This window comes from Hirsutella rhossiliensis, assembly GCF_020360975.1.
Source record: "Hirsutella rhossiliensis strain HR02 chromosome Unknown scaffold00006, whole genome shotgun sequence".
In the NCBI taxonomy this organism is placed as follows: domain Eukaryota; kingdom Fungi; phylum Ascomycota; class Sordariomycetes; order Hypocreales; family Ophiocordycipitaceae; genus Hirsutella; species Hirsutella rhossiliensis.
In genome coordinates, this window is record NW_025408672.1 from 2732532 (window position 1) to 2747187 (window position 14656).

General features: G+C 36.1%; 1 protein-coding gene across 1 annotated transcript; it reads left to right on the forward strand.

Moving 5' to 3' along the window:
- Positions 1–12457: 12457 nt before the first annotated feature.
- HRG_06498 (FAD binding domain-containing protein) lies at positions 12458–14538 on the forward strand (the record flags this gene model as incomplete). The annotated part of the gene is made up of 5 exons (XM_044864969.1): positions 12458–12731; positions 12791–14062; positions 14121–14215; positions 14288–14368; positions 14446–14538. The coding sequence occupies 5 exons, from the start codon at positions 12458–12460 to the stop codon at positions 14536–14538; spliced, it is 1815 nt and encodes a 604-aa protein (XP_044719909.1).
- Positions 14539–14656: the final 118 nt, after the last annotated feature.

Sequence of the window (14656 nt, forward strand, 5' to 3'; positions counted from 1 at the left end):
ATAGCTACTAATAGTATAACTAGCTTATAATAGCTTAGTTATAGAAATAACTAAGCTCTTACTAGTATACGCTAATTATAGATATAACCTAGAAGTATTTAAGGTTACTTAATAAGGACTATAAGCGGAACGAGTAATACTATAAGTAGATTAGCTATAAAAATTATATAAAGAAATATAATAAGAACTTTAATTCGTTAGAAAATAAATATCTACTTACTATAATCGGAAAAGATTATAGGGACTAATCTTTCGAGAGGGAGATATAGTCTACTTTATACGATAAAATATTAAAATAAAATAACTAAGTAATAAATTAAATTTTAAGAAACTTAGACCGTTTAAAGTTAAGAAAGTTATTTTAAAAGTTAATTATAAACTTTTGCTACTAATAATAATACGGATATACCTAATATTTTATATCTTATTATTAAAACTAGCGCTATAAAACGCTAAACTATAGGAAAAAATCGAAGTCGATAACGATTAAGAATATAAAGTAAAATAAATACTAGATATAAGAAAATAAGGTTAGTAATAAAAATACCTTATTAAGTAGAAGGGATATAGACTAAAGGAAAATACCTAGGAACTACTTAAGCACTTAACCTACTATAGTTCTCTACTCCGATAGTTCTACTAAGCGAACCCTTACTCGGAAATATAGGGTTACTAAGAATAGCATCTTAGTCTAATATATCTAAAGCACTAAACGATTAAACCTCGCTAATAGTAATAGTTTCCTTATTTAATAAATAAACCGATTTATCTCGAAAAGAACGTATTATACTATCTTTTTTATTAATAGCTTATATACCCTAATAAAATAACTTACTACCTTAGTCTTTTAGGAAACGCTTCTATTTCCTAATCTAAGCTAGGCGAGCTATCGCTTCCTTTAACGCTTCTTTTACTTTCCGTTCGTTTAAATTAATCTTTTACTATTAATTTATAATATAATAAATTAAAAGGAATATTAGCGAAAAAGAATAATAAGGAAAGGGATAAAATAAATAGGCGGACGCTATATTATACCTATTATAAGAACGGCCTATAGAGGTATATTTAGAATACCGATTAAAACGCTCGCCGACCTTATAAGTTAGGCCTAACTAAAAATAATAGGAGTAAGGTATAATTTTAATACTATAGATCTCGGTCTAGGATACTAGCTTTAATCGTTAATACGATTTATTAGAATTATAAGAACGGGATTTTTAAATATAACTAGATATACTATTAGTAGTATATCTTAAAAGGATAAAGGAATAAGGAATAATATACTTACGTACGACGCGATAAAGGTATATTTATATACGGCGGCTAAGGTAGTAGGTCTTAAGGGTAAGACTAAAAGGAGGGGAGGCATCCTATTATAACTATAGTCTAGTAAACCGCGGGGACTAGTATATATTACGAGGATATATAACGTAGGGAGTAAGGAATATTAAACGGACCGACGGGCTAATTAAGTTTAAAGCGACGGGTTACTTTAGCGCTTTAACGCTCTATAGCTAGGATCGTAGGATCGCTCTAGCGCCCTAGCGCTCCTAGGCGACGGGATTACCTAGTGCTCTCGGCGATCTAAGGAAACTCTTAAGATATATAAAAAAGGAATAAAATACTCCTTTAAATAGATAGCTCGATAGCTTTTAATATAATTATTACGATCTCTATTACGATCTTATCTTTAATTCTAATTACTTAATTACTTAGTTATAGTCTATAGTCTACGACCTCTAACTTATTACTAATATAATATACTTATTATTACTTAGACTACGCCCTATTATATCTACTAATATAAACCCTTCGATAGGTTTATCTCTTAGGAATAATACTAGTCGTTATAATATAAAGGCGAACTTATTAAGGAAGTCCTAAAGTATATTATTAATATAATACTAGAAGGTAGCGGGCGCTCCTAAGAGGCTAAAGGGCGTTATAAGCTACTTAAATAAGCTATAGTATATATAGAACGCTGTCTTTTACTTATTACCCTTTAAGATCTATACCTTATAAAACGCCTATTTTATATCTAGCTTTATAAACTACTTTACCTTTAAAAGGTTACGGAGCGTATCTAAGATTAAGGGTAAGGGGTAGCGGTCTAGCCTTATAATTACGTTTAGAGCCCTATAGTCGTAATAGAACTATATCCCGCCCCTTAGTTTATATATAAATAAGACCGGCGCTCTTACTTTAGAGCTACTTACTTAAATAAAACCCTTATTTAAGAGGTCCCTTAGCGTCTTCTTTAGTACTAATAGCTCCGCGTATAATATACTATATAGCGGTCTAAATAGTATAGGCAGTTCCTACCCCTTCTTATTAGTATAAAGTACGATCCTATAGTCTACCCTTAGCTTATATAGGTTAAGCTTATCCGCTTCCTAGGCCTTAAATAGCGGTAGGAGGTTATAAAAGCGCTTTAGTATCTATTACTATAGCTTAAAGGTCGACTTCGGCTTCTTTATCTAAAGGGCCTTATCGATATCCGCTAGGCTAACTACGTAGACCGCTATATTAGCTACTACCTAGCCTTGCCCCTACTTTACCTATCGCACGGTTCCTATAAAGATAAAGGTAAGGACTTCTTATACTAAGTATAAAGCTTATACGCCTAGTCCTATATTTATAAAACTATTATTATAGCGGACCTACTATTATATAAGCTTAAACTATAGCTTCCTTTAGTATAAAACTAAGTATAACTCTATATATAATAACTAGGGTTTCCTAAGGATTAAGGGAAACTTTAGTTAAGGGATTATATAAGCTACGATAAGCTTATAGTAACCGTCGACCTCTATAGCTAGCTATATAATACCCTTAATTACTATACCCTCTATTGCGCTTAAGGCGCCCTTTACTTACCTTAGGGCGATCTTTTCTACTAGTACTTATAACTCTCGTGTAAGCGCCTCGTTAACTACGGTATAGTACTAGTAGCCCTTATCTATAAGGGCAGTAATAGGTAAGGAGTTATTAATTATAACCTATATTAAAGTAGGCTCCTCTTTTATATAGGCAGATAATTCTTCCTTCTCCTTTACTAGTACTAGTAATTAGGGCTTTAAAGCCTATCTTTACTCCGGAGCTACTCTTTTTCCTCTAAGCCTAGGGGGGCGGAGTCCTCCTTATTATCTAAGGTAAAGAGCGGTTATATCTTTACTACTTAAACCGCTATAGGCCGCTTAGCTAAAAGGAAGGGGCATTTTAATATAAAGTATATAGATACTCTATAATATAGGTAGCGGCTATTAGCCTTCCTCTTCTTAATTTCCTTATTTATTACTTACTTCGCCCGCTACTTAGAGTATAAGGCGGTATAGGGGGTAGTCGACGGCGTCTTCTTACCGCGTCTAGCCCGGTCTATATAGGTAGCCGATATTAAGGTATCCCTATCTATATCGATAGCTAGTTATTTATCTTACGGAGGGGCGGTAATCCCGTCGCCGCTATACGGCGTGCGCTTACGGAGCTTCTAGAAACGCGGCGTCTACTTATAGCCCTAAGCTACCTTTATTAACTAGCTTATATACTCGCCGTAGTTAGTAGGTATAATTATAGGGATAAGTAGCTCTTATAAGGCCGGCGTAATCGAATTCTATAGCTATATAAGCTTCGCGCTATCTTCTTATACTATAGTCCCCGCTACCTATAAGAGCGTCTCTTTAAAATCGGGAAGGAATTCGCTAAAGGTTTATCTATCTCTTTACTTAAGGGTCTATAGCCTATCTTATACCTTCTCCCGCTCCTATACGTTACCGAACGTATATATAAGGTATTAAAAGAAGTCTTATAAGTCGCGTCTACCCTTAAGGCCGCCCTTATCCTAGAATCCGGAGATCCGCTATATTTAAGGCTCTAGTAGCGTATAGAGGAGCGAATACTACGCTATATCGCGATAGCTATTTAGGCCCTATTTCTCGTCGGTTATAAACTTTATTTATAGCCGGCTAAAGAAGAAGTAAAAAGACTCTAGCTTACTATCTTAAGTCGGCTAAGGGAGCGGCTTCCTCGTTAGTAGTATCGCCGCCGTAACAAGCGTTATAGAGGCCATAGGGGTTAAAGCCGGTCTTATAGACAGCTCCCTTAGTATAGCGAGAACCTCGTCCTTCTTACTAGCTATCGCGCTTCTAATCGCTTCTAGGATAGCTACGATACTTCCTATCTATCTAAGGAGGGGCGGAGTGCTTCCTTAAAAGGGAGGCGCTCTCTCTAGAGAGATATCTATTAGATCTATTAATTAATAGCTTATACTATTACGGAGTAGGTAGAGGTATATATATAGGTGCCGTCCGTAGGATAATATTAATAAGCTATATAGAGCTCTCCTATACGCGGCTAGCCCGTATATATACGTATAGGATCCGGCCTTCTATATATAACTATATAGCTTAGGCCGTAGCCTAAGCCTATAACCTATAATAGTTAAAGACTCTTATATATAATAACTATTAACGTTATAGAGCATAGACTAATATATACTTATATAGGCGTATACGCGAGATATATAACCGAAACTACCTCTCTTCCTAACTAAATATATATAGTATAGTAAAAGTAATATATATTAAAGATATAGCTAAGACGTCTATATAAGAGGGGAGATAATTATAAGAGCGCTACTAAGAAGTATAGGCTAATAAAGTACTTAGTACTAATATATTAGTAGGGTATTAGTAGGGAATCGTACTTACCCCGCTTATATATTATAGACCTCTCGCTACTCCGACTAAAGAGGAAAAATCCTTCTTCCTATAAGCTTTAGTCTTACGATAAGGAGAATATAATATATATAGCGTAGTACCTTTAGCTATCTTAACTACCTAACTAATTATACTATAATATATATTCCCTTATAATTATACTTAACGTTCGCTTAGTTATTACTTTATAGTAAAGTAATAAAGGTTAAGATAATCTATTAAAATAGTAAAGGACTTTATACTCCTTAGTTTAGTATCTTAATACTTTAAGTAGTAAATAATCGCTTATAGCTCTTTATTATAAATTAGGTAATTATATTCTACTAGTATATCCCTTTTTAAGAAGAAGGTAATAGGCTATATAATACTATTATCGCCCTTTTATAAGAGCGCCCTTTCTATAATATAACTAGATAAATCTATCTTTATAATTATCTTTCTATTTAGATCTTATTACGCGAGAATTAAAGCGCTAGTTAAGAGTAACTTTATCTCTTTAAACGCTGCCTTATACTCCTTAGATTATATAAAGACTATATCCTCTTTTATTAGCGCCGTTAAGGGTATAGCGATATTAAAAAATCTAAGGATAAACTACTAATAATAGTTTATAAACCCTAGAAAACTTCTAACGCCTTTAATAAAATAGGGCCGTTACTACTATTAAATTACTTATACCTTTTCTAGGTCTATATAAATACCTTTTCTAGCTTCGACGATAAAGCTTAGGTACTTAATACTCTTTACCTTAAAGTTATACTTATTAATATTAATCTATAAGCCTATATCTTATAGTTAAGTAAGGACCTACTTAACTTTATTATAATAGTTTATAAGTAACCTACTTAAGTAAATTAAGATATTATTAATATAAGTAAAATAGAACTTATTAAGGAAATCGTATAATATATAGTTAATATAACGCTAAAATATTATAAGAGTACTTATTAATTTAAACGGTATAATAAGTTATTTATATAGTCTATAATATATTTTAAATACTATTTTCTACTTATCTCCCTCCTTAATATAAATCTTATAAAATACTATAATAATATTAAGCTTAGTTAACTACTTTACTTTAAATAGCGATTATAGAGTTTCTTTAATTAACGGTAATAAATATCTATCTTTTTTCGTAATTATATTTAAGCCTTAATAGTTAACGTAAAACTATAGGCTACTATTAAGCTTCTATATAAATAAAACTAGTATTAATACTAAAGAACTACTTACTTAAATAAAACCCTTATTAAGTAGCTTAGTAAGAGTCTTTTATAGAATAATAAGCTCTTCTTATAATATACTATATAATAGTCCTTATAGCGGTTCTTTCTCTTTATTATTAAGACCTTTCTTTAACTATATCTTATAATTATACCCTAGAAAATATAGTAGGAGTTAGTCTACTTAGTTATAGTTAAAGATAAATAAGTACTTATAATAGTAATAAAGTAGCTTTTCTCTTAGGTCTAACTTCTTCTTTAAAGCTAATACCTTTTCGATATCTATTAAGCTTATAGAAAAGATCTATACTCTATTATCTTAATACTTAAATTTTCTTACTTAGCGAGTTATTCCGGCGAATATAAACGCCGCTTATCCTTATATATTATATAGTTTCTCTTTCTTTAAGTCTTAGCCTTTTACCTAATAGTTATATATTTTAATATATAAAAGGTTCTAGGATAATTATAAAGTAATATTCTCTTAGTTTAACTACTTCTTCCTTAGAATTATAAGATCGGTTTAGTCTTATATAATATAAAAGAAGGCTTATTTCTTTTAGTAGCTATTAATATTAAAGTTAAAGTAATTTATAGTATAAATAGCTATAAGTAAGAATATATTAACCTATTTTAATACTTAAGGTATAATTAGGATATATAGTAAGTAAAGCTTATAGATAAGACCTTTACTAATAGTTTTATAATATAGGTAACTATAGTTAGTAAAAGCTATAATAAAATACTTTCGATTAATACCGAAATTTATATAAAGGCCTTTATAGTCTATCTTATCCTTTTAAGTTACTTACTCCGCTTTAGCTTTTATATACTCTTAATAGCGATTTTTATTAAGAGCTACTTATTTTCTAAATACTTATTAAAAGCCTTATTATAAGAACTCTTAATAAGCTCTTAGTACTTTACTTTTAAGCTCTTTATCTTTTCCTTAATATAAATATTCTTCTATCGCTACTATTACTTATTCTTTAAGTAGTAAGCTATAATATAGCTAAGTTTCTTATACCTATAATATATATATTCTTTTAATAGGACGAAATAGTTTCTCTCCTAAGGTTTTCCTATATCTATTAACTAACTTACTTTTATTAGCTCTTAATCTATTTAATCCTTATAAATAGATAAAGGTAGTATAACTATAACTAGTATAGAGACTAGTAACTAGAGTTTTTATCCTTAAGGGCAATCTTTACTAAGTAACTTAACGTTTAAGTTCTTATTATTTATATACTAGTTATAGAATTATAGATCCTTAAAGATAGCTTTAAGATTTTATAAGGTATTAATAAATATAAAATACTCTCTTAATAGGCTTAGCTAACCTATAAGATAGGTATAGAGTTCTTAGTTAATAATACGCTTTAGCGTATTAATTTATATAGAGTCTACTTAAGTAGCTTCTCTTATTATAAAGCATAGCTTAATTTTATAGTTCTTAGAGATATCCCTTAGTAAGAGGGACTAAGGAAGCTAAAAACACTTAGTATAGAAGAAGGAAGAAGGAGCTAAAAAGAGGTATAGAAAGGAGGGTAGGGGTATAAGGGGAAGTAAAAGTAGCGATAGCTTCTTATAGAGGTAGTAAGAGATAAGATAGATATACCGGTAACGGCTAGAAAAGAAGGGAAAAACTAGTAAAAAGCTTAGTAGTTAAAAGGATATTAATAGCTTCTTTAAGTAAGATCTTCTTTATTAATAAAGATACTAAATAGGTTTAAAAAGGGGCGTTAGATAAAGGAAAGAAGGATAATTAAGGTAATATAATAATTACTCCCTTACTATAATTACTGCCCTTATAAGAATTAAATATCTCTACCCTACCTATCTAACCTATTACTTTTACTTTTACTTTTATAAATTTTATATATACTTCTTATATCTCTCTTTATAAGAGTTATAAGCTTAAGAGGAATAGAATTCCTATATATTCCTTCTAGCTACTATAAAAAGCACCTTTCTTATATCCTTTATAGCTTCCTTTTACCCCTCTTACTAGAAAAGCCGATTTTTAACCGACTTTTCTATCCTTCCCCTATAATAATATCGAAAAACGACTCCTCTACTATCCCTATAGTCTATAAGACGATTCTTATAAAGCCCTAAGATTAAGATAAGTAGGTAAAGGAGCTATAGGCTTATATAGATAGAACTATTTATAATTTAGTCTTCTTTAATAAGTAGGTCCCTCTTAAGCCCCCTCTTTATCCTAAGGTAATAGAATTTATAAAGGAGCTTCCTCTTCTAAGCTAACCTCTATATAGTAAAGAGCTTTTTCTACTACCTTAAGTAACTATAAGAGTTATTATAAGGAATACCTTTATAAGATAAAGCTACTAACTACTACTTATATAGTAATAATAGAATCCGTTAGTACTATAAAGCTAATCTCTCTTTAAAAGAAAAAGACTCTTAAGTAATAGCTTTTAAAGCTTAAGACCTTAATAGCTCCCTTAAAGGGCTTATAACTAACCTTATTAGGAAGACTTATATAGTATACCTAGGAGCCTTTTTTACTAGGAACCTACTAGCTTCTTCGTAGCTAGCTAAGTAAGAAGAAATCCTTAAAGAAGCTAACTAATACTTCTTAATAAAAGCTCTTTCTAGCTAGTAGCTATAGGATATATCTCTACTAATAAAGCTTATTAGTAACGGTTACTTAACTATCTTTCGAAAAGCTAGCCGGGAACTAAATAAAGAGGCTACTAAAGTATAATAGTAAGTAGTTTTATTCCTTTATAGCTAGCACTCGACCTAGACGGTTCGACCTACTACCCCTATAGCTACTATAGCCCTTATTACTACGGCCCCTACTACTGCTACTACGGCTATTACTCCTCTAGCTCTTCCTCCCTCGAGAGCCTTAACCCTATTTTTAATAGCTGCCCTAGTCCTAGCCCTAGCTCCGCCTCTTACTCCGGGCCCGGCCCTGGTCCTATTAGTTAGACCGGCCTAACTAGTCCTTTAATAGACCTTTTAGTCTATTAGTTAAAAAATTAAGGAACTAGTTAAAATCGAACTTCGTTAAAATTAGTAATAAGGGGTAAAAAGGGGGAGCTTTTAAGTAGACCTTTTAGATTAGGATAAGGATTCCTTAAAGAAATAAAAGACTAGACGATAAAATAGCTGCTTAGCTTATAAATCCCTAGGCTATTAGTTATTATAATACTAGTAGGTCTTTAAGGAAAACCGACCTAAAGAGGTTAACCCTTTAAAAAGGCTATAAGAAATAGTATAATAGTCTCTTAAAGAGGACCCCTTATTATAGAAGAAGATAGATAAGATTTAGGTTACTAAGAAATAGTAACTAATAACGCCGCTGCCTTTATTTAAGCCGTAAATTTAAGGAAATATCGTTAGTATAGTAAATTTAATATTCGTCTTTCCTATAGATTAGTAAGACTACTTATTAGGACCCTCTAACTATCCCCTATAAAAATTAGCTATCCTTAATTTTAGTACTTCCCTTAATATCTATAATATACTTTTATAATTTTAGTTCTTTAAGAAGGTATAGAGGGAATATCTTATTACTAAGGAATTAACTATATAGATAGAGGGATATAGAAGGGTAAATTTTACAATAAAATTACTTAATAGGTCTATATAAATTCTTTAATAAAAAAGGGTAGCTTTTTACCCTTAATTTTTAACGAGCTTAATTTCCTTCTACCTACTTTAAAAAGAAGGAATCGTCTAGGATATAACGTCTAAGCCTATAAAGCTAGTTAAAAGAATTAAACTATTAGACTTATTAAGGAGAAATTCGGTTAATTTATTCTTAAATTCTAACCTATCCTTAAAAAGGAATCTCTAGAGAAGTTAGCTTTCCCTACTAAAAGAAATAGGTCTACTATAAAGGACCCTCTTTTAGTAGCCTAAGGAGACGGTCTTCTTTAGTATATATAACTTAGTTACCTAGGCCCCCTAGCTTTATATAAGCTAGGCTAATAATAAGGCGTTTAAATAAAGGGCCTAAAGACCGTTAAATATAAATACTATAGCTAAGGAAAGACTAAGAGACGAATTTCTAGACGAACCCCTTTATAGCCGGACTAGCTATATAAGGAAATTTAGGTCGACTAAACTAATATCTCTAGGGATTAAGAAAGCTTCGTTAGGGTAATATTTTTTATAGACGCCTTTTTAAGGATAGTTTTCCCTTATTTTTTATAGACCTACCTAAGTAAGTATAACTAGTCTACCTTCTAAGACTTCGTTAACTAAATAAAATCCTACTTTAGCTACGAGGTAAAGAAGATACGGTTTAATAGAGAGCTATTTATAAAGTATATCTTAAATTAGCTTCGAAAAAAGAGTATTTTACCCCTCTTATTAATACTAAATACCTAGGCCTAGAACGGAGGGGTAGAAAGATTAGGGGGTACTATAATAAAAAGGGCCTATATAATAAGACTTACTATAAAGCTTCCTTATAACCTTTAAAGGGAAGTCGTTAAGACTGCCTATTACCTATAGAACTAGACCCTTAGAGGGACTACCTAAGGAATAAACTAGAAATCCCCTCTTAAGCTCTTTATAAAAAAGAGGGCCTTACTAAGCTACCTTTATACCTATAGCGATAAGGTATACGCTATAACTACCGATATATAGCTAAAAAGGAAGAAGAAAAGAAAGCTTAATCCTAGAGCCTTTATTAGTTACCTTATTAGCTATAATTCTATAAATATCTTTTAGATTTAGATTCCTCTTTTATAAAAGGTTATTTCGACTAAGGATATAATTTTCGACGAATCTAGCTTCTTTAATAAAAAGAAGTATTAATAGCCCCTCTTACTCTTATAACGTTAGCTAATTTAGAAGATTTAAATTCCCCCTTCCTAATAGTCTTAAAAAGAGGTCCTAGATAAGGAAACGGAAGAAGATATCGACGTCGAAGTAGTTAAGGATAACGCCGATTTTAAAGAAGAAGAAGAGGAAGCTACTAGATTAGATAATCTAGATAAAGAAGGAGACTATAGGAAAGCGGTAGAGCTAGAATACGCCTATCTCCCTATGCCTCCTCTTATATAAGAAGAAGATCTAAAGTAGCTTTTTTAGTTAGTCTTCCTATCTCGACCCTTAAGGGGGTAGGAAAGGTACCTCTCTTAAAGGATTACCTAGCTGCCTTTTTATCCTTACTTTAAGAAGTAAAGGAAGGTATAGGGCCCGATATAAAAGAAGACTAATTTCTCTCTTATTTTAATTATTTTCCGACTTTTATTTAACGCCTATAAAAGACGGTTCCTATTAAATATAGCTAATTAAAAGAAAGGATTTTAAAAGACTCTTAGCTAAATAAAAATTTAGTTTTAAGTAAATAGTAATACTTTATTATAAATCTTAACTATAATATAAAGTATTACTATTTACTTAAAACTAAATCTTTATTTAGCTAAGAGTCTCTTAAAATCCCTTCTTTTAAGTAGCTATATTATACCTTAGTTATTAAAGAAAAACCTTAAGTATTTTAAAGTACTTATTTTATATATCGCGCTTACCTTATATAAGGGTAAACTTATATAATAAGACCCTTTTTAAAGAGGGACCTCTTTCTTACTAGCTTAAGCGCTTAAATATATTATTTTATAGTTAAAGCTATCTAAGGGTTTTTAAGGATTTTTTACTAAAGGAATAGTTTAAAGATAGTATATATAAGATAGAGTCTTACTATTTATATAGATAAAATTCTCTATTTATATAAAGTTAAGCACCTAAACTTAAAGTACCTTAAAGTTACTTTAAGGTACTGCCTATACTTCCCTTAGCTGCCTTACCTAGGTACCTACTAAGAAGGCCTCGATTACGAATAAGCGCACCCGAGTACCTAAGCTAGTAGGGGAGGGGTCCCCCTTAGGGAGAGGCCCTACTATATGGGTTTATCCCCCGCGCGAGGTAAGTACGACGTGTAAGATCGCGACTTTTAAGGGACTTAAAAAATACACGAGGTAGAGTACTAATTGCTAAGCGGATTAAGCTACTAATTTAAAGAGAGGATTTTAAGAAGTTCTATATAAATAGAGAAATATATCTATATAAATAGTAAGACTTATAAGATATTAATATAAGATATTAAGGTACCCTGCCTTTACTAGTATTAGCTAAATAAAGATTAAGTCTTAGGTAAATAATAATACTTATAATATATAAATAGTAATCTTAAAGTAACTAGTATATATATTAACTAAATAGTTACTAGTAAGATAGTAAAACTACCTATTTAAAGATAAGATCTTAAGAGACTTAGCTAAATAGAAATCTAGTCTTAGGCAAATAGTATTTATTATAATAGGGACTAAAGTTAGCTAGTCCCAGGGACCCTTGGCCGGCGGCAAGTGAAATTCCGCCGGCACTAGGTAAATAGCTCCGTCCTTCATATCGACGCTTTTTGCACTCGGCCCACCAAGGGCTACACAGACATCGTCCCCGCGATCCATCGCCGGCACACGGCTTCCGTCCAAACTGCGCCCACAGCATCCGAGGCTGGCGCACACCGCAGGCATGGCGCAAATACAGCTGCGAGCGAAGGCTCTGCGGAGCTTTCGGGCTGCTGCTGCCGCTGCGCCGACAACGGTGCGCTGCTACGGGACCGAAATCGAGCCCGACAAGTCCAAGTCGCTCAGGCAGGGCAACGAGGCCAAGCTGGGCCGGTCGTTCCCGGGACAGGTCATGGGCAGCATCGGCGCGCGGCTGAGGAGGGAGAGGGAGCAACGCGAGCACTACGAGAAGTGGCGCGACCTGACGGATCCCGCCATGAACTGGATGACCACATTTAGTGAGTGCTCGAGGCCGCCGCCTCCCCCGGAGCTCACGACTGGCTAACCCGCCCGTGAGTGTTCCTGTCCAGCGTCGGCATCGCGTACTGGTTGGGCACCTACTGGCCGCGCGAACCGGACCCCGGCTCAACCCTCCCCCTGTCCAAAACGCGCAAGCCGCCTCACAATACCAAGCTGGAGAATATGCGCGCCGCCTGGGCCGACTTCATCAAGATCGTGGGCCTAGACAATGTCAGCACGCTGGAAACGGACCTCGAGCACCACGCCACGTCGGCCTGGTCGACGCATCGCCCCAAACCGGACGAAAAGCCCTTTTGCGTCGTGTATCCGGGCTCGACCGAGGAGGTCTCCGAAGTCATCAAGATTTGCCATGCGAGGAGGATCCCGATCGTTGGCTACAGCGGCGGCACGAGCCTCGAAGGCCACTACGCACAGACGAGGAAGGGCGTCTCCATCAACTTTGCGAGGATGAACAAGGTCTTGGCCCTGCACAAGGACGACCTCGATGTCATTGTCCAACCCGCCGTCGGATGGGAGTCTCTGAACGATGATCTGGCCAAGGAGGGCCTGTTCTTTCCACCCGATCCGGGCCCGGGTGCCATGATCGGGGGCATGGTCGGCACGGGCTGCAGCGGCACCAACGCCTACCGCTACGGCACGATGCGCGAATGGGTTCTCGGCTTAACGGTCGTGCTGGCCGACGGCACCATCATCAAGACGCGGCAGCGTCCCCGCAAGAGCTCCGCCGGCTACGACCTCACCAAGCTCTTCGTCGGGTCCGAGGGCACCCTCGGGCTCGTCACCGAGGCCACGCTCAAGGTCACAGTCAAGCCGCCGGCCACAAACGTCGCCGTCTGCACGTTCCCCACGGTGCACCACGCCGCCAGCTGCGTCAGTAGGGTCGTCGGCCAGGGCGTGCCCATTGCGGCCGTTGAGATCCTCGACGACAACCAGATGCAATACATCAACGCCGCAGGCATGACGTCGCGGTCCTGGGCCGAGGTGCCCACGCTCTTTTTCAAGTTTGCCGGCACCCCGGCCGGCGTCAAGGAGCAGATTTCCCAGGTGCAGGCCCTCGCGAGGAAGGCCGGCAGCAAGACATTTGAGTTTGCCAGGAACCAGGACGAGCAGGACGAGCTCTGGAGCGCAAGAAAGGAGGCGCTGTGGAGCGTCATGGCTGTGGGTCGCGAGGGCGATTCCGTCTGGACAGGTGACGTGGCGGTACCGATGAGCAGGCTGCCGACGCTGATTGAGGAGACAAAAGAGGACATGAGGAAGAGCGGATTGATTGGTTCCATTGTAGGACATGTGGGAGACGGAAACTTTCACAGTACGTCTGCTCTTGCGCCCTGCCCAAGGACGTGGTGCCACGACTGACTCGGGTGCAGCCATTTTGATGTACAGCGAAGCTCAGCGGCCAAGGGCGGAGATGGTGGTGCACAGAATGGTCAAGCGGGCCATTGAGATGGAGGGCACGGTAACGGTGAGGCCCGACGGGTGGTTACCCCCTGGAAATGCCGAGCTTGTACTGACACGCTGGATTACCACGGCACAGGGCGAGCACGGCGTCGGCCTGGTCAAGAGAGACTACCTGCCTCACGAGCTGGGCGAGTCGACGGTAGCCGCGATGCGCCAGGTAGGCATCTCCATGGACCGCTTCGCCCTGGCGATGCTCCGTCCCAGGTTGGGGGTATTTGTTAACATGAGCTGCAGATCAAGAAGGCGTTTGATCCTTTATGTCTGTTGAACTGCGACAAGGTGGTTCGGATGCAGAAGCCGAAGCGTGGCGAGGTGCAGGAGTGGTGAGATGGAGATGAGCACATACCACGACGGACACGGAGAGTCTGAGAGGGAAGTCTGAGGGGAGTCTGAGAGGGGAGTCTGAGGGGAGTCTGAGGGGAGTCTGAGGGGAGTCTGTCAAGGC